The 19866-nt window shown below is 32.7% G+C and overlaps 1 protein-coding gene across 10 annotated transcripts in view; it reads right to left on the reverse strand.

The window, feature by feature from the left end:
- The window catches only part of DIAPH3 (diaphanous related formin 3), a 543832-nt gene that overhangs the window by 386715 nt on the left and 137251 nt on the right, over positions 1–19866 (reverse strand). For all 10 annotated transcript variants that reach the window (XM_074191775.1, XM_074191779.1, XM_074191781.1 and 7 more), the window contains 8 exons: positions 19725–19830; positions 12112–12222; positions 11082–11200; positions 10547–10663; positions 8335–8453; positions 8158–8222; positions 5599–5703; positions 2343–2666 (listed from right to left, as the gene is read on the reverse strand). In XM_074191775.1, the coding sequence (XP_074047876.1) occupies positions 2343–2666; positions 5599–5703; positions 8158–8222; positions 8335–8453; positions 10547–10663; positions 11082–11200; positions 12112–12222; positions 19725–19830 (1066 nt within the window). The remainder of the gene's footprint in view (positions 1–2342; positions 2667–5598; positions 5704–8157; positions 8223–8334; positions 8454–10546; positions 10664–11081; positions 11201–12111; positions 12223–19724; positions 19831–19866) is intronic.

Genomic DNA, 19866 nt, shown 5'->3' on the forward strand with positions numbered 1-19866 from the left:
GAGCTTAGAATGCAGCCAAGAATGAACTACCCAGCAAGGCTGAATGTCCTCTTCCAGGGAAAAAGGTGGACTTTCAATGAATCAGGGGAATTTCAAATGTTCCTTTTGGAATGGCCAGAGCTGAACAGAAGGTTTGATCCTCAGATACAGGACTCAGGTGAAGCACGGAGATTGGAGGAGAGGGGGGAAATATGAGGGACTTAATGATGATGAACTGCATGTATTGCTGCATAGAAAAATGATACTCATATGAACCTCCTCAGTTAATAGAGCAGGTAGAGGAAGCTTTTATAGTTGTAGCACAGGAGAAAGCTGAATTCGAAGATAAAATATGGTATAAAAATGGAGTCAACAGAAAAAAGGGAAATGTAATGGGAGAAAGTAAAAGGAGAGGGGGAATAGGCCAAAATACTTCATATAATAAGATTTTTTTATTATTACAATGAGCTATTGCAATGATATGAAGGGGGGGAGGCAAGGGGGAATGAGGGAACCTTTGCTCTCATCAGAGGTGGCTAGGAGAGGAAACAGCAAATATACTCAATGGGGTATAGACATCTGGAGTAAGAAGGAGGGGGGAGCAGGGGGAAGGGGTGGGGATGTGAATAAAGGAGAAGAGGATGGACCATGGCGGGACAGTGGTAAGATATAACACATTTTCTTTTTTTACTTCTTGCAAGGGGCTGGGATTGGATGACCTGCCCAGGACCATAGGGCCAGGTGGATTCTGGGCCTCAGGGGTGGTATGGGGGCTCAGGGCTTCTTGGCCCCAGGACCAGGGATCTGTCTGCTGCACCACTCAGCTACCCTACAGCAGAGTCAGAGTGAAAGGAGAGAGAAAATATAGTACATGGTAGAGGAGAAATAAGAAAGGAGGGAGTTGCAATCAGCAATGGCAATGTTGGAAAAAATATAGAAGTAACTTTTGCGATGTACTTACCATAAAGAATGTGATCCACCCACAACAGAGTTGTTGGTGTTGGAACAAAGACTGAAGCACATTTTTTATTATTATTATTTGGGGGAGGGTGCAGGGCAAATGGGGCTGGGTGGCCTGCCTGGGGCCACATAGTGGGGTGATCTTTGGGTGTCTGAGGCCGGATTTGGACCTGGGTGCTCCTGACTCTAGGGCCACCCAGCCACCCCTACTATTATTACTATTTATTATTACTATTTTATTTTATTTTGGGTCTTTTTTTTTTCTTCTTTTAGGTTTTTGCAGGGCAGTGGGGATCGGGTGGCTTGCATGTTACACAGCAGGGTGATTGTTGGGTCTACAGGGCTGGATGTGGGCTCGGATGCTTGTGGCTCCAGGGCTGGTGCTTCGTCCATTGCGCCACCTGGCCATACCTACAATTATTAGTATTATTCTTTTTTTAATTTTAATTTTTTTCTCTCCTCTTTACTTTATCACCCAAGCAAGTCTATATTCATGGGGGAGGGGTATTTTGTTTACTCCTAAACAAGAATATTTTATTAATGTCAAAAAAAAATTTGTACAAAATGAGAATTAAAAATAAAATTAAGAGATCAATAAAAAAAGTACTATGGACAATAAAAGTAATATTAAAAAAAAAAAAGAAAAGTATTCCACCTAATTTTAATACTATTACAGTATTCAAATAAATGCCATCATAAGCTGATTCTCAATATAAAATTATATTAGAATCACTGGTTTTCAGACCCAGAAAAGACTCTTGAGCTCATTAATATAGTTTCAAAATTACCACATGATCATTTGGTAATAATCTTAAAGAAAGATATCATGTAGCCTTCAAAATCTTTTTTTCCTTGTTATATATTTTCCCAGATCTTTCCATAATTTCGCATACAGAATGACCAGTAGAATTCTTATCATATTAGTAATCTTCCTCAGCACAAATTCCATTTCCTAATGTCTTTCATAAGATGTCAATCAATCAATAAGTACTTAAGGGGCTAAGTGTTGAGACTGGCACCAGAAATGAATATAATACTTCACAGGAGAACTGACCAGGACAAAGTATAACAAAATTAACATCTGTCTTATTCTGGGCACTTTGTTTCTCTTAAAGGAGCCAAATATATGCTTTTTTAATTTTTTTGGGGGGGAAAGGGGCTTATAGGAGAAAGTGTAGGGGCACTTTTCTATCAGAATGACTCATTGTACTTTCAATTATCTAAAAATACCAGAACTTTCCCCCCAAAATTGTTGAATAATACACCTCCCCAAAGAATATTAAAATCTTATTGAGAGACAGAGGATATAGTTTGATAGCTGAATCCATAATCAACTAGTAAACTGAGATTGTAAAATATATGTTTTATATTTTTAAAAAATTTCTTACTTATGGCTATTTTACCTTTAACCAGTTTAGTCTTTTCATGGTGGCTTCAGGTTTGAATTCTTTTTTTGGTTTCAATCCAAATGGCAGTGTTAATGGAGGAGGTGACTGGTGTACTCCACGAAATCCAGGAGGGAGTGGTGGAGGAGGAGGAGCACCAAAAGCCATTGGCATTCCTGGAAGAGGTGGTGGTGGTGGTGGTGGTGGTGGTGGTGGAGGAGGAGGAGGAGGAGGCACATCTCCACTCAATAGCAGGGAAGGTGTTGGAGGTAATTGGTGACCACTTACATTTCCTGCTGACTGTGGTAAAGAGGTTTTTGAACCAGGTGGTAAAGCACCAAACTATGGAAAGAGAAATGCAATTGCATAAGCTTTACTTAGTTGATCAAAAATGAAAACTCACAACTGGCACAGATTATTTAAGGAAATGAAATATCAAAGAACATTACTTTAATTAAAATTTATAATAATCACTTAAGAAAGGTTTACATGAAAAACATACATATCCAAAAAAAAAGATATTGACCCTAGTAGTATATGTTTATTTTTTTTCAACTAGAGCTAGATTGTTTACATTTGTGTCAAAGACACCACTTGGAAATCTGGTAAAGCTTGTGATCCCTTTAGCAAGCTTGTTTTTTTTTTTTTAATTTAAGGCAATGGAGTAGTTAAGTGACTTACCCAAGGTTACACAGCTAGGCAATTATTAAATGTCTGAGGTCAAATTTAAACTCAGGTACTCCTGACTCCAGGGCCAGTGCTCTATTCACTGTGCCACCTAGCTGCCCCAAGCTTTTTGTTTTTATTTTTTAGCATAAAATAAACACTTACCTTTAAAGTCCTGTTAAAAGTGACTATTGCATATGAAGCATATTTGTATAAAAATCTCTACAACAATTCTAAGCTATGATATACTTATTACCTTACATTAAAAGGTTATATGTAATGTTAAAAATGGAAATAGAATTTGCCTGGCCAGAAAAATGCAGAACATGTCATTACTTTTTTAATTGACCCATGTATACATATTAGATTATACAATGAACTATTTTTAACAAATGCATTATAGTTACAGCACAAGCAATTCCCAATGTACAAAAAAAACTATTTTCCTGGAGATCAACTGTTCCATGGAACATACTTTTCTATAGAAACTTTATCTGATGCCAGAGTCAAAAAAAAGTCAATAAAACCACAAATTGTTATAAACATAATCAATAATATAATTTTATCTATAATCAATCACTATTTATTGCATTGTTGAGAATTTCCAATCTAGAATCCCAGCAATAATTCTCTTACTACCTTAATAACAGGAATAAAGATTTGCTCTAGCCCTAGTTATGATACCAGAGTCAGAAATATTATGAGTGAGACTTCTGTAACAAGATGCAATTAAGGCAATGAGGTCAGGGTAATCATAAGAGTAAGGATATATTTTCTAAAGTTGCATCACAAGTAAATATCTATACTGTCAGAGGTCTGAGAACTTGTTTGTTTTTAGTTATTTTATAGAAATTTTTATATACTTTCCTTGTTACACTTTTTGTTTTTTAATTCTAAGCATTTAAAAACATTTTTCTGAAAAGGCCAGAAAATTTATCAGTCTCAAAGAGTTTAGTGATACAAAAAAAGGTTAAGAACCCTAGTTTATGAGCAATCATTCCTTAGGTGTTCTAAACACAAGGAAACACAGCAGAGATGGGAACTGCAGGTAATTGGTAATATTGTATCCCTATGTAGCAATCATTAACAATTAGTCAGTTGCTAATAAATCAAAGAACATATTATTGTCAAAATATTGTTTTACAAATTACGATTTAATATCTAAAATTCACCTTTACTCTTTTAATTTAATATTTAATTTAAGCCATTAGAGAAGAATTCTAAATTAGCTTCCAAATCTTTGAATCCCCAATAAATATATTCAGTTTAACTAAGCCACTATGAAGATTTTAAAAAGTACTATTACAACATTCAATAAATAAATTAAAATTCTGATGAACTATATAAATTAAGCATGAGCACAAATCCAAAATTTCTCTAATTTTAAGGAAGAAATCACAAAATCAAATATTTTAAGTGTCATGTCATAAAGTACAAAGATATTTGCACATATAAATACACAAATTATTAAAGCATTCAAATACCATATCTTCAATTTAATAATAATTTAAAATAGGGAAATTTGCAAAAATTGAGCCCAAAAGTCAAAATCCTCATAAGTCTTACTCATAGCAACTTAAAACATGATTGTCATAACATGGTGGGGGATTTAAGTAGTAATAATGACTAACTGTACAAAGTAGTGTTAAAAATTGCTTTTATAGGGGCAGCTAGGTGGCGTAGTGGATAAAGCACCGGCCTTGGAGTCAGGAGTACCTAGGTTCAAATCCGGTCTCGCACACTTAGTAATTACCTAGCTGTGTGGCCTTGGGCAAGCCACTTAACCCCATTGCCTTGCAAAAATTTAAAAAACAAATTGCTTTTATAAATATGTTCTCATTCATCATTCCACAAAGTCTGAAAAGCAGTTTGAAAGTAGGTTGTACTCTTTTGTACCATGTTTTAAATTTGTTTAATCTTGGGAATTGAAAAGTTAACATAAAATTTTATCATTTAATGAAAGATTACTTTTCACTTTGGAATAGCTAGAGGTTTTGAAAAAATTAGGGGAGGGGAGACTCGTGATCTAAGGATCAAAGAAGAATGACAAACTTAAAAGATTTACATTACAGCTAATTATTGTTTTTTGCAAGGCAATGGGGTTGAGTGACTGAGGCTGGATTTGAACTCAGGTCATCCTGAATCCAGTGCCAGTGCTCTATCCACTGAGCCACCTAGCTGCCCCAACAGCTAATTATTTAGAAAATATATAACAAAAGCATAAACAAAAGAATCAGTTAGAAATTAAAATGACAGTTTTAATCAAGAATCACATTGAAACAAAAATCTTTGAGAATTATTAAAATATATTTTTGTAAGAGATTGTTCTAAATACACATATACACACAAACATAGAGTATGAAAAATGTTTCTTTTTCCACATGCCACATGTGTTCTCTCTGCCCTATACAAAGAGAAAACCATATAAGATATAAATGTTGGTTAGTATGTACAATCATGCACATATCACATGCAGTTTTTGAACACCAAAGAATTATATGGTATGATAAAGGTATGAAGAAGGTGTTATCTACATTAGGAAAGGGGAAAACATAACTTATGAAATCAAATCAATTCACTCTGCTAACTCGTGTAGATTAGTTTTTACCTGGGATTTAAAAGCCTGTAATTCTGCTTGGAGTTCAGTGATCTTCTCTTCTTTTTTCTGTAATTGGGATTGAGTTTCTTGGTGAACTGTAAATTCTTTCTCAAACTGAAAAGAAAAATAGATTTAAAATAAACACCTTTCATAGACACAGAAAATGAAAATGGCATGCTAACAGCGGGAAAGATTCACTTTTAAATTGTCTTCTAATGGTGGCAATCGCTATGCTCCCTCAGTCACCCTTTTTACAAGTAATCTTAGCAAACAGCATTCATGCAACATTCTGGCAGTGACTGAGATAAAAATGCAGACTGAAATTTTTCTCCTATATAAAGGTAACTGAACTAATACAGATGGTTACAAACTTGATGTTTTCATAAAAATAGAAATATAAAATATTAAAAAGCAAATGTTAACTATATGAAAAATAATGTATAATAATTTTCCCCTCAATTTTCAGCTTCACCATTTTGAATGTAAACCAGGGGTTCTGAACCTGTTTTGTGTAATCAAATTATTCTGGCACCTGGGGGAAGCTACTTTACTATTTTTCAGAACAATGTTTTTAAATTCATAAAATAATATATATATATATATATATATATATGTATGTAACAAAGGAAACTATCATGAAATTATCAAAATATTTTTAAAAAACACAAGAATATGGATCTAGGCTATGGAATTTATAGAATACAAGTACCATCCAAGTACTTCATAAATCTTGTCCTAGGTCTAAATTTTCTTGACTGCCACCAGTGAGTACAAATCTATTAAGATATTAGGTCTGACTTCAGTCTACTCAGAACATCAATATACTAAGTATAAATTACTATTGTTTTTTTGTCATAGAAAATTTGTTTGCTAAGAGGCAGGAAATTTTCATATTAAAAAAACTTACAACATTCAACATGAGAAAAACTACAACCCCACAGATCAGATGTTGAAAAAAAGATTCAGACTATTCTGAGAACTAGTGAAAATTCTGTTAAAAATATAGAGACTCCCAAATATTGCTGAGCAATGAATAAAGTAAAAATGACTGTGGGGTATTATGGTTCATCAGCTTATTTGCACGTGACTGTTTGGAATTTTAAAGGTCACAATTACAAAATTGCAAATAAACTCATTACAGAATATGAGAATTATTATAAAACATTATATAAAAATTGTTGGAGGTATGCCTAACGAAAGATGGAAATAATAAGACTGAAATCACTGCTTCCCAGGATTCTAACTTGAGGATTTAGAAGCCAAAGACAATAACTATGAGAAGAGGGACAAGAATGGGCTAGTGTAGGAGCCCAAGAAGGTGGGAATGAAAAACAAGAAAGAGGGACTCCAGTTTATTGGCTTAGAATCAGTTAAGTGAAAGAGAAACATTGCTAAGTTGACTGGCTGGAAAAAGCTGGGTCACCTAAGACGTGCTTCAATGCTGCCCAGACCATTAAGAGAGCTGAAACTTGCCCCTCTGAACAAAGAGTTCTAGCTTGTTGCAGTTTAAAGCAATTTGCAGCTTGAAAAGAAAGAAAATTCTCAGGTGCCTGGCTGCCCTTTACTGTCCTCTGTGATTAAGACAGGGAGGAGAATAAGGGACAAGACCTGCTAAGCATCCTGTTTTTTCTTCAAGCTGGGCGTGAAGTCAACTGCAGAAAACAAACCCTGCCTATACGAGCTGTGCTGCTCAGGGAGCCACCTCAAAGAGTCTTCTAGCATTGCTATCTATCTAGCTATGCAAACAGTTACTAACAAGTGCAATGGTGAGTGAAGTCCTAGAGGGATTGTAGGCTTAAAAAAGCTCAACATTTTCTCAGTGTCTTCCTAAGGGTAGCATTTCCCAGCATAAGAGCAGTAAAGACCAGGGCAACTAATAGAAAAGCATCTCTGTTAAAAACAAATTGTTCCCAAAGGGGTGAAGGACAGCAATCCGTGCAAGACCATACTTGTGAAGCACCTAGGCATGGGAGTTTCTCCCCCCATCTAACTCTCTACAAGATTCTACTAAAATATACCCAGTCTCCCATAGGGGCACCATACGCACTGATGAACATAATCCAGATTTATGGGTGGACAGTGACTTCCTCTATTAATTAAATCTTATCATTATTGTTTTTTCTCAGTGAATTTTTTGTTTGTTTGGGAGTGAATAGTGCCATTGTGGTTAAAGGATTTTTATAAATACAAAAAATATCAGTGGGGACCCAGGAACTAGAATAGTGAGTAATAACCTTATAACTCACATACATTAAACAGTTAGCCCAAGGATCTTGCAAGAAAAATACCAAACCTAACAGTAGGAATACAAGATACATGACTAAGCAGATCAATTGAGATAGGAGGTCTAAGTTATTCCCAAGTTTCATAAGGAAAAAGATATTGATGGCAAACAAAACTGAAAAAATTTGGGATTCTAAAAACCTTCAAAAATAGAATATAAAAATATTTCTCTGTGAATATGGATACAAAATTTTTCACTTAGATTACAAGACTTCATATATATTTATCTCTTAGAAGTATATGATTGTTCTTTTTTATCTTATCCATTTCATCACTATTACTTACTTTTCTGGAAAATTCTGATGCTTTTTCTTCAAGTTCTTCAAGTTTTGCTTGATCAACACAAACATCTGAAATTATAAAATCAAAAAATGCCTATTTTTTCTACCCCTAAGCCTCTTCATAACTTTTAAAAAGCTTTTTAAAAAATTTTTTTAAATTTTTAACAAATAATATACTTACCCACAAACTGTCTTAAATTTACATCTAATTTTTTTCGATATGTAAAATCAGGATCTGTTCCATCTCTGTGTAATACTATCTGAGATATGCATTCTTCAATTAATTTGAAATACTGTGGCCTAAGGTAAAAAAAAGAGGGAATTCAAATCTACTTTGGTAATATGAAAAGTACCTTTCTTATAGCTCAAGAAAATTCTTTATTAGGAATCCAGCTTTTTAGTTCTGATCCACAATGATAAAAACAATAAGAGGTAGCTATCCTTCCCAACTTTCTGTCACATGCAAATTTGATGAATGTTTCATCTATGCTTTTCTTCAAATCACTGATATAATTGTTAAATTGCACAAGGCCAAGCACAGCTCCCTCTGAACTACTGTAATGCTGACCTTGAATAATAAACAACTATTCATTATGCCCAAAATCTAAGAAAAGAATTATACCACACAATCCGTATTTCTCCATCTTCCCCACAGAATGCTATAATTTTATCTACAGAATTCTCCTAATCTACTAATTTAACTATCTTGTCAAAAAAAGAAAATGAGGTTAATCTGCCATGATCTTGCCTTAATCTGTGTCCATTAAATTTGTTTAATTCTCAGGAATCACAGTAATCACATATGTCAGGGTAGGTAGCTCTCTGCTGATTTTACAACATGTTCTCTATATTCTCACTTGTCAAATCTATGAGATTCCAAAAACAATCATATTCTTCCTCTGTGATTTAACTGCATGCTATATATATATATATATATATATATATATATATATATATATATATATATATATATATCACTTCTCTAAGTTTTCCTATTATTATACTATGTGACTTCAACATCTATGTTGATATCTAAACAAAATAAATTCTAATAAAATCACTTGTCCCATATTATGGTCATACTTATATGACTCAAGGATTGTTCCATCTTTAGGATCTCCAAAACAACTATCACTTAACCTGGTTAACTTCTATTACTCCACCTACTTCATATCTAACATAGTCATACCTCACCTATCTCTGCTCCTAGGTTGTTATTGGTTCCCACTTTAAAAAGTGAGAATTTAAAAACCACCAATAAAAATAAACTTGTCATATTATAAAGAATTGAAAATGAGCACTATGTAATGAAACTATAAACTTTGTATGTTTTTTCAAGTATATGTTCAATTTATAAAAATAACTTCCTCTATATTTTAAATGTTTTACCGAATCTTTCTTTTTTCCTTTTCATGTAACACTCTACTTACTCATACAATTTCCTCTACATATATCCCACCAAAAAACAAAAGTTACCCTTTATTATCAATAAGCATATTAAGTAAAAAATTGTATACATTAATCTTGTCAAAAGTATTCATTCTATATTTATAGTCAACCTATTACCACTCTGTCAAAAGATGACCAAATATATCATCATTTTTCCTTACTGTATTTTTGTCATTCAGTCAATTGCAGTTGGGTCTGATTCTTCCTGACTCCATTTGAGGTTTTCTTGGGAAAAATACTAGAGCACAACCTAACTTCCCAACCCACTCCCATAATATCTATGAAATGTAATCTTCCAACCTTTGTCTCAATTCCTTCAGGGACAAGGAAAGAAATTTTTAAAACTAAATTTATTTGTGGGGAAAAAAATTATAAATTACATCCTTTCTACGATGTAATTTAGAATGAACACAGGCAATAATATAAGAAAATAACCTTTTAAAAAAGCACAAAAATTAGTATTCTTTATCTGAGTTGAACAAAAAATAAATTTTATTGGCCATTATACTAATCTACAATAGGATAAAATTCTGATTAGGAACTTGAAAATAAGCTAGAAAATATTGCCAACAATTTAGAGTCAGTACATGTGAGGTTTGTCTATGATGGTAGAACAGAAAAAAAAATACATGTTCTTACTGACAAACATATTCTATTAGTCCTCAGTAATTCGTAATTTGTGTATTTTACATGGCTTCTCAAATTAAAGTAGTTTGAACATAAATCTCCACTGAATGGCAATAATATAATATATAATAACATAATCAGGCATTTAGAATCTTGGCTTTTAAACGTGTTACCTGAATTTTATGAGAACTAAAAAATTGATCTACTATTTTATATAAACAGATGATATAAAGGTTTACCTAGCTAAAATTATTGCCTAATTTTAGAATAAGTTGCACAAATTAAAGCATGTACTATGTCAGTCTTACACAGCTTACCGTATGAAATAATCATTTCTGATGAGCAAAAGATGCTGAAGTATAGAGAGAAAATATCCCTCTGCTCTTGTTTCCTTCACTGTATTCCATAACATATTGTAAACATCATTAACTTCAGTAAATCACTTAAGGAATAGAACAAATGGATGAAAGCATAATACACTCAATAAAAGTACTGTATTAAACTAACAAAATTTTGTTAAAGTAACAAAATTTAATTATTTCTTTTAAAGAAATGTACATTGAAACCTGGTTTTAGACCAGCTCAATATTGTATGTATTCAGGCATTTTAACATTTTACAGTAAATTATCTTCTTATAGTCAGTCAAACCAAATTCCACAAATATGGCAACAACAGAATAAAAGTAAAATGTAACATTCTTTTTCTCCATTAGAGTTCTTACCAAATTATTGTTTTATAAAGGTTGTATCAAATTTATTTAGTTTTAAATTTCAATTTTCACAAATAACTAAAGTTTTTAAAAATCTAATTTTTCATGTTCAAAAAAGCTTCATTTCATTAGAAAAGGATATTCAAGTTCAGCTCTAATATCTTCTAAACGATGAGAGAATTCAATAAAATCTTCCTCTTTATGTTCATCAAACACTTTAAGTTGAATATCTAGACTTTCACTTTTGATACATTTCAAATTCTGCAAAAAAAAAAGAAATAATTGGCAAGTTATTCTGGGTGAAACATTCCTTTACCAAAATGATATTAAATAATTATAAAAATAATGCTATTTTATAAACTCATTTTTGGGGTGATTATAACTGTGCTGGCCTAAACTTTCCATTTCTACCACAAATTATAAAAAAAATGTTAAATTTTAAAGAACAAAGATCTTCATTTATATTTCAAAAACTGATTTTGTATGTCTTCATATTTTATCAAATCAGAATTTAGAGAATTTTTCTAATTCTTTTTTCCATTCAAACAACTCTTCCAATAATGATCATTATCCTTCCTGGTCATATTGGCCAGTCTGAGAGGTGTGAGGTGGTACATACCTCAGAGAAGCTTTAATTTGCATTTCTCTAATAAGTAATGATTTAGAGCAATTTTTGATATGACTATGATTGCTCTGATCTCCTCATCTGTAAATTGCCTTTGCATATCCTTTGACCATTTGTCAATTGAGGAATGGCTTTTAAAAAAAAAAATTTCACTCAGTTCTGCATATATTTTAGAAGTGAGCCCTTTGTCAGAAACATTAGCTATAAAGATTGTTTCCCAGTTTACTACATTTCATTTGATCTTGGTTACAGTGGGTTTTCTCTGTGCAAAAGCTTTTTAATTTAATGTAATCAAAATCATCTAGTTTGTTTTTAGTAATGATCTCCATCTCTTCCTTAGTCATAAACTGCTTCCCTTTCCATAGAGCAAGATCAAAAAGCATTTTTAAAATAATACTGTCATTTTAATTTCAAATATGCTAAATATCAACAGACAGAGCTCACATAAAAAAAATTCTCTGGGAAGTCCTCAATAATTTTTAAGAAATAAACAGGTCCTATAAAAAGGTCAAAGACTGGTAATACAGAGAAACTATAGGACACTTACAGGCAGTATTTGTTTCAATCCACAACGCATAAACTCATTTCTGATATGAAGTCTGAAGTCTAAGTCATCAGGAGATGTAAGAAGGGCATTGATGAGTTGCATACAAGCTACCTATATCAATAAAATTCAAGAGAATTACTGTTAACAGGAACAAAATTAAAATATCTAATTTTTTCAGAAACTGTATAATTTTTACTTTCATTAAAGAAGCAAAGAATGTAAATAACCCTAATTTTTTAAGTAAATATATAGTAGAAAATTAAATCTAAACACAGGTGCAGCTAAATGGTATAGTGAATAAAGTATCAAGTCTGGAGTCAGGAAGACCTGAGTTTAAATTCAGCCTCACACTCATACTAGTTATGTGACCCTAGGCACCACTTAACTTTGTTTGCCTCAGTTTTCTAATTTGTAAAATGAACACTGGAGAAGGAAATGGCAAACCAATACATATCTTTGCCAAGAAAATCCCAACAAGAATCACAAAGAGTTGGACACAATTGAAACACTGAACAACAAAATCGAAACATAATTTTTTTAAAGCAATAAATAAACTAGCTTTCATTTACATGACTATCAACAGAATGTTACTCATTCAATCTAGAATGGAAATCTTTTACTCAAATATTAAATTCAACTAAATATAGGTAAACACAAAGAGTCATCAATGATAGAAAGTATCTTCTCAAATGAAGAAATTAAAACTATGAATAAATATATAAAAATATTAAAAGTCACTAACAATAAGAGAAGGCAAATTAAAATTCGCAGGTTCTATTTTACAACCCTAGCATATGTCACAGTATCTGACATATAGTAAAATTGTGCTAGTATCCTTTAAGCAGAGCTCTGAATTGTCATCATTCTGAAAAACTATTTGAAACTATAAACAAAAAGTCACTAACTTGTATATAACATCTGAGTCAGTCATTCTGCTATTAATCACATAGGCTCAAAACAGTCAAGAAGACAGAGAGAAGACCTGTATGGACAAGTCATAAGATTGAAAAACTGGATACAAAATAGGTGTCTATCAAATGGGGAATGGATAAACAAATTGTTTTATATTTACAAAATAAAATCTTACTATGCCTTAAGAAATGATTCATATAATTTTGTGCTGACATAAAATGGTTATTTTGAACAGTAAGGTGAGTCAGACTAATACAATTCATACTTTGTGCACAACTAATCATTTTATTCAATTAGGTGAAAATCTCACCTGGATGAACCATTATATTATTTGTTTTTCTTTATAAACACATAATCTCAATTTTTATATGTTTGTGCTTTAGGCAATATGATGGATTCTGATGCAAAATGAACAGAGTAGAATCAAGAAAAAAATTCATGTGATGATAATGTGAAAGAAAACAAGAATTTAATTTGTTTTAGGTTTTGTTTTTTTTTTTGCAAGGCAATACAGTTAAGTGGCTTGCCCAAGGCCACACAGGTAATTATTAAGTGTCTGAGGTCAGATTTTAACTCAGGTACTCCTGACTCTAGGGCCACTGCTCTTTCCACTGCACTATCTAGCTGCCCCAAGAAAACAATTTTCAAAGACTTTAGAATTCTAATTACAGTAATGACCTATCCCAACTGAAAATGACAAAAGAGGGAGTCTAACAACAGTATAGAAAAAGATTAGGGGCGGCTAGATGGAGCAGTGAATAGAGTTCAAATCTGACCTCAGACACTTAATAATTACCTGTGTGACCTAGGGCAAGCCACTTAACCCCCATTTGTCTTGCAAAAACGTAAAAAAGGAAAAGAAAAAGATCAAATGTTGAAACCATCTATTCTATGTTTATTGTATGCATAATACTGATTGGAAAAAGAGAAATGTTAGGTGAGAGAAGTTCTCTACATTCAGGGACATCCCAGAAAAGGGCAGACAACTGGGCATAAGTAAGGGATAAAATGAGAATAAGAACAGGGAATCTTCCTAAAGAAGAACACTGATGGTAATAGTTTTAGATCTACACATAAAGAAAATTATTCTTGGGAGTATGAAAGGTGAATTTGATGGAGTCAAAGTTGAAATACAATAATGAGATCAAGACTTAAGAGAACTAAGGCAGAAACGTGATTATTTTCTCTTGGTATAGAAAGTCTAGATTATTGTCAAACATGGGCTAAGTTATAATTGATTTTACCTAACTGTTTATATTTGTAACAAGCATGGTTTGGAAGAAAGAGTAATAGGAAATTATATGATTTTGTAATGGAAAAAATATCTCTATACACTTTGACTCACAGATTCCATTGCTAGACATAAATCTCAAGTGATGTTTGATGCATGCCATTCACTTTCAAAGAAAACCCTGACATCAAGGAGGTGATGCCATGACAAGCACATGAATTGGATTTGAGTGAAGGGATGCTGTGCTAAGTAACTATAGCCTCATTTTCTCCTCCAGAATCATCTCGAGTAAATCAATGATAAAAAGGTCCAACATACCCCACAAATATTTATAGCAAGCTTTGCAAAGAAAAGGAAATAAAGTAGATCCCCAATAACTAAAAAGTGACTAGACAAGCTATGGTACATGAATGCAAAAGAATATTTACTGAATGATAAGTAATGATGAATTTATCTAATCTATCTATCTATCTATATCTATCTATCTATCTATCTATCTATATATATATATATATATGCAAGAATGGGAAGACATACAAATTGATATAAAGTAAGCACAATGAGGAAAACTACATATACAATTTAGTAATAAAAGTAAAAATAACAGGAGAAATATAAAGTAATCAAAGCAATGCTGAGAAATTAAAACCAAGCCTGGCCCCAATAAAGATATATGATAAAGTACCTCAACCCTCACTTACTCACAAAGTTATGAAATTAGAGCTGCAGAATAAGTATATCATGTCAAACTTATATATTGATTAACTTTAATTAAATTTTTTTCTCCTCTTTTTCTTATTCTTTGTTATAAGGGACAGTAATCTAGGAAGAAGATGAGACATATGTTAAGAAATATGTGATATGGGGCGGCTAAGTGGCATAGTGGATAAAGCACCGGCCTTGGAGTCAGGAGTACCCGGGTTCAAATCCGGTCTCAGACACTTAATAATTACCTAGCTGTGTGGCCTTGGGCAAGCCACTTAACCCCATTTGCCTTGCAAAAAAAAAAAAAAAAGAAAGAAAGAAAAAGAAATATGTGATGGAAAAAACAAAAGGATATCAGTTTTTAATTAAGAAGAGAGAATAAAGGAGAGAATAGATTATTAGAAATCTATTGTAATAGTTCGAGTAAGGGTAATAAGAATATGCTAATAAATTATACAAACACAATATATGGAAGGTAAAAATAATGCAGAAGTGTAATAGACATGTATGATAACTGAATGCTCTGACTGGGTCAAAGATGGCAGGCAGTGTTATGAATATAAAAGGTAGGTTATGTAGAACAACAAAACAGATAAAATAAAATTATTTCAAAAGAAGAGGTGCAGGGGGAAAATATAATTAGCATAGCTGGGTATAGCTTGAATTTAAGAAACTAGAATCATGTCCAGATAGAAATTTCATATAGGCAGATGCATAGACAAGTATGGAACTCAGATCAGTGATCATTTGAAAAACATTGGGGCATTTAAAGAGAGAGCCTTTTATTTTTGAGAGAAGCATGGAGCTGGATCAAAGAATTTTGACATTTTCACAAAGTATTCAAGTCTAATCTTTCCTCTTTTTTAAAAACAATTTCAAATCACAGTCTAAGATATACATACCAATGTACAAAATAATATTTTGATAGAAATACTATGAGAAGTAATTATTATCATCCATTTTGCTTTTCCTGTTTGGATAATAAAGTTATTTAAATAAAAACATCTCCTTTAGGAGACTTTCCAAGGTTCCAGAGTTTCATATAATCATTACAATTTCTTCTGCTAACAGCATATGTAGCCCCTCATCACCTTCTCTGTTTTATATTCAACACTAGGTTTCTTCCATGATAGTATATTATTTCCTTTAGCAAGGATATGTAACTTTGTTTTATGCTTTGTATGATATTAAAGACCAGAGACTTGTAAAACAAGGCTATCTCTGTTATTATCTTTCAACAAATGTCATAAATTTTTGACATACAATGGAGACAATTTTTTGGAGGATAATTTTAAGACTGCAGTTTGTTCTACTTAATAAAATGTTTTTATAGGCAAAGAAAAATAAGAACAATGAGGTGTTCAATTGTTTATTCTATTTACATTTGTCAGTCATATAACTAGCATTCTAAAGTTTCTACTATCTTTCAAGCACCATACCAAGTACATCAGATGATATAATTAATCTGCAACGTGCTTTTCAAACCCTAAAAATCACTGTAATAAATGGTAGTGATTACTGTTGTTGGCATAGTATATATTGTTTTCCTGAATCTGTTTACATCACTGTATCATTTCAAGGAAATCTTGAAATTGTCCTCTGAATTTTTTATATTCATCATTTCTGACAGTGAAATAATATGCCAATACATTAATGTACAACACTTTGTTTAACCAATCCCCAATCAAACTGACTCTGCCATCACCCCCCCCATCAAATTCCTGACATTATATTCTGACTTTCAGAGAACTATTCTATCACTTCACTAAGAAAAGTCAGTCATATGCCCCAAGCTCCTGCTTTACAATTCCTCCCCATACAAACTCTTATCATTCTTTGGTCTCTTCTCCTTTATTCTATTTGGGGAAATATGGCCTTTCTCCTATACCAAGCCAATATCATCTTTCAATCTCTCTTTTCCTACTTAGCTATAAAGAGGCATATATATTCTTCTGGGGGAGGGGGGGAAGAAGGAAACAAATCATTTCATTGCTGCACCACCTCCTCAAATCAAGGTAAGATTTTCACTTCACAGTTAACATTTCTTTCTTCCAATCCCTTCCCTCCCACTTGCTTTTGCTCAAATCTTGCCAACAAGATCTTAACAAAACCCAAGATTTGGCTCACTCTGCTTTTATTAGAGTGGAGAGAAGAAAGACTGAGGTTCAGCTTTTACCATTCATACTTAATAGCTATGTGATCACAAATATATAATTGATTTAAATTCTCAAAGCCTCAGATTTTCCATCTGTAAAACACAGATAAAAATGATAGCATTTACCTCACACTTGTGAGAATTGAGGAAATATATGCAAGCTGTTTGGCCAACCTTAAAAATGTCTGTCATTTAGCATTGTTATACTCTCCTTTGCTAATGAAGGGTGCTCCTACAAGAGTGGTCGGAAGTACTTTTCTCTATATATACAGCAAGCTGTTTGGCCAACCTTAAAAATGTTGTCTGTCATTTAGCATTGTTATACTCTCCTTTGCTAATGAAGGGTGCTCCTACAAGAGTGGTCGGAAGTACTTTTCTCTATATATACATATACATAAATCTCAGTGGGAGGGGGAAGGAGATGATCCTTGTGCCAAGTTCTCAAGGGGGTGAGGGTCAAAAGGAGGGAAAAGTCATGCCTAGAGCGAGAACAGAAGCAACAAAGAGTGTGTCATGCTCAGTAACAGGGACGGAACAGCTTCTCTGGAGCTGAGTGCCCAAGAGAGAATCCTGCATAACCAGTCTGAGAAGACAGGCCAGCTCAGATTTGACAAATTTGTCATTTGTCAAGTGACAAATAGAGAGGTTGTGTTTTATCCTACAGGCATCAAGGAGGCACTAACACTTATCTGCTGAGACTGACTTATTGGAAATAGTTTTCCAATTGGGAAATGGATATTTATTGGTTGCTGGATAGTTAACACTAGAAGCAAAAGGTATATCAATTTGTCATCTGACTTTATGGGGAAAGGGGAGGGATTATCATGTTGTGTGAGTGTCCCTTTTTTTTGTTGTTGTTTTGTTTTATTTGGAGGGGAGAATCATGAGGGGAAGGCTATTGGGAAATTCTTAGTACCTAACTTTTCACCAGATACTGATCAACACTATTGTACTTATAGTCATATTATAAATCTTCAATTGTTTTGTACTATTTTGTATTACATTATAACTACAATCTGGATTACTACAGTTAATATGCTTTTGTGGGCTAACATTCAGTACCTAATCATTTATAACCTTTACTGCTACAGTGAAAAATGTATTTCTAATGTACTTAAATGCCATTTTGCACTGGAGACACTGGTGAGTATGTCATATTCTCTTATTACACTTTAAAGTTAACAAGACAGTGATTATGTTTTCACCAAATTTGTTATGTCCTCTGGTGTTCCATAGTTTAACAAATATCTGTTGCATTGAATGGTCTTACAATCAATCTTTTATAACACTGGTGTTTTCTCAGAAGCTCTACAATCAGATCTTCAAATACCTGACTGTTCCATTAGCACTTCAAATTCCACAGGTCCAAAGCGAATTATATTCTTTCCCTAAAAAACTTATTCCTCCTTTTCAATTTCTGTCAGCAGCACTCCTACTTAGAGTGTCTCCTGTGTTCCAAACCTTGATGTTACCTTTTTTCCTTTCCCTTTATTACATGGATTCTTATCTTAGCAATACAATTATTTAAAAATAAAATGCGGTTCACCTTATATTCCCATGCAATTAATAGCTTGGTTTTTACAAAGATTTCATATTTATTCCCCAAAATAGTAATATCAACAGCAGTCCTATCTCATTAAAGTGCACTAAAACACCTTTTTTGATTAGCAAAATGATGCAATGTATTGTATCCCAATTACATGCTAAAATAATTTTTTAAAATTTGTAGTTTTTAAAAGTTCAAAATTCTAAATTCTTTCATTCCCACCCTCTCTACTCTGCTGTCTCCTTGAGAGAGTAGGCAATCAGATATAGATTTTATATATTAAACATATAGATATATAGATATAGATACATATATGATTATATAGTCATGTAAAACATTTCCATATTAATCATTCTAAGTGAAACTTTGATTTCCTTCTCTTTCACTGCCAAATCTAAACCTCAGATCTCTTTTCTGTAAGAATGGATATATTTGTACTATCTATATCACACGATTATTTTAAGCACGAAATTCTACAAACTCTGAAGCACTATCTAAATGTGAGTTCATTTAGTTACTCTTAAATGCTTATAGAAATTCTCATTTCTATAGTCTATTACCCCTATGGAACAAATCATTTGCTATGAAATAGAAATGCTGAAATCCAAGTCTGAAAAGACTTTATCATAATGTAGATTACCAAGTCCAAGAGGAGTGGTTTGTAGTAACATCAATGAACTCTGTTCTTCCTGTTGCTAAGACCTAGTGACCTGCCTCCACTAACTGTATCTCTGCTCCTTCCCCTCTGTTTAAGGGCTCCAAAAAGTCACATTTACCCTGAACTCCTTTCCCTCGTACCATATTACTTCTTTGAAATGAGATAAAATATGGTAATTAGAGTCCCAATGCTTTATGTATTATTGCTTTCACTGGTTCTTTTTGTAGGGTCCAAGACTAGAATATTTCAAAAGGCCAGACATGTTAAAAAACCACTTTGTATGGAAAAACAAAATGTTCAAAAAGAAACTCATTACAGTAAACTTATATACTATATTTCAAATAGACATTAGAAAAAGAAAAACTTTAAAAATTTTGTAGGAACAAAAACAGAATAAAAAACATACTTGCAACTGAACAGAATTTTCCTGAAGACCTTTTACAATTGAAGAAAACCTATCAATTTTTTTTTCTTCTCCAGCTGTAGTTAAGGCTTCTAAGACTTCTTCAAGGCTATTAAAAGTAACAAAGTAACAAATCCATTTTTTG

The sequence above is a fragment of the Macrotis lagotis genome, chromosome 6 (assembly GCF_037893015.1).
Source record: "Macrotis lagotis isolate mMagLag1 chromosome 6, bilby.v1.9.chrom.fasta, whole genome shotgun sequence".
NCBI classification, from domain to species: Eukaryota; Metazoa; Chordata; class Mammalia; order Peramelemorphia; family Peramelidae; genus Macrotis; species Macrotis lagotis.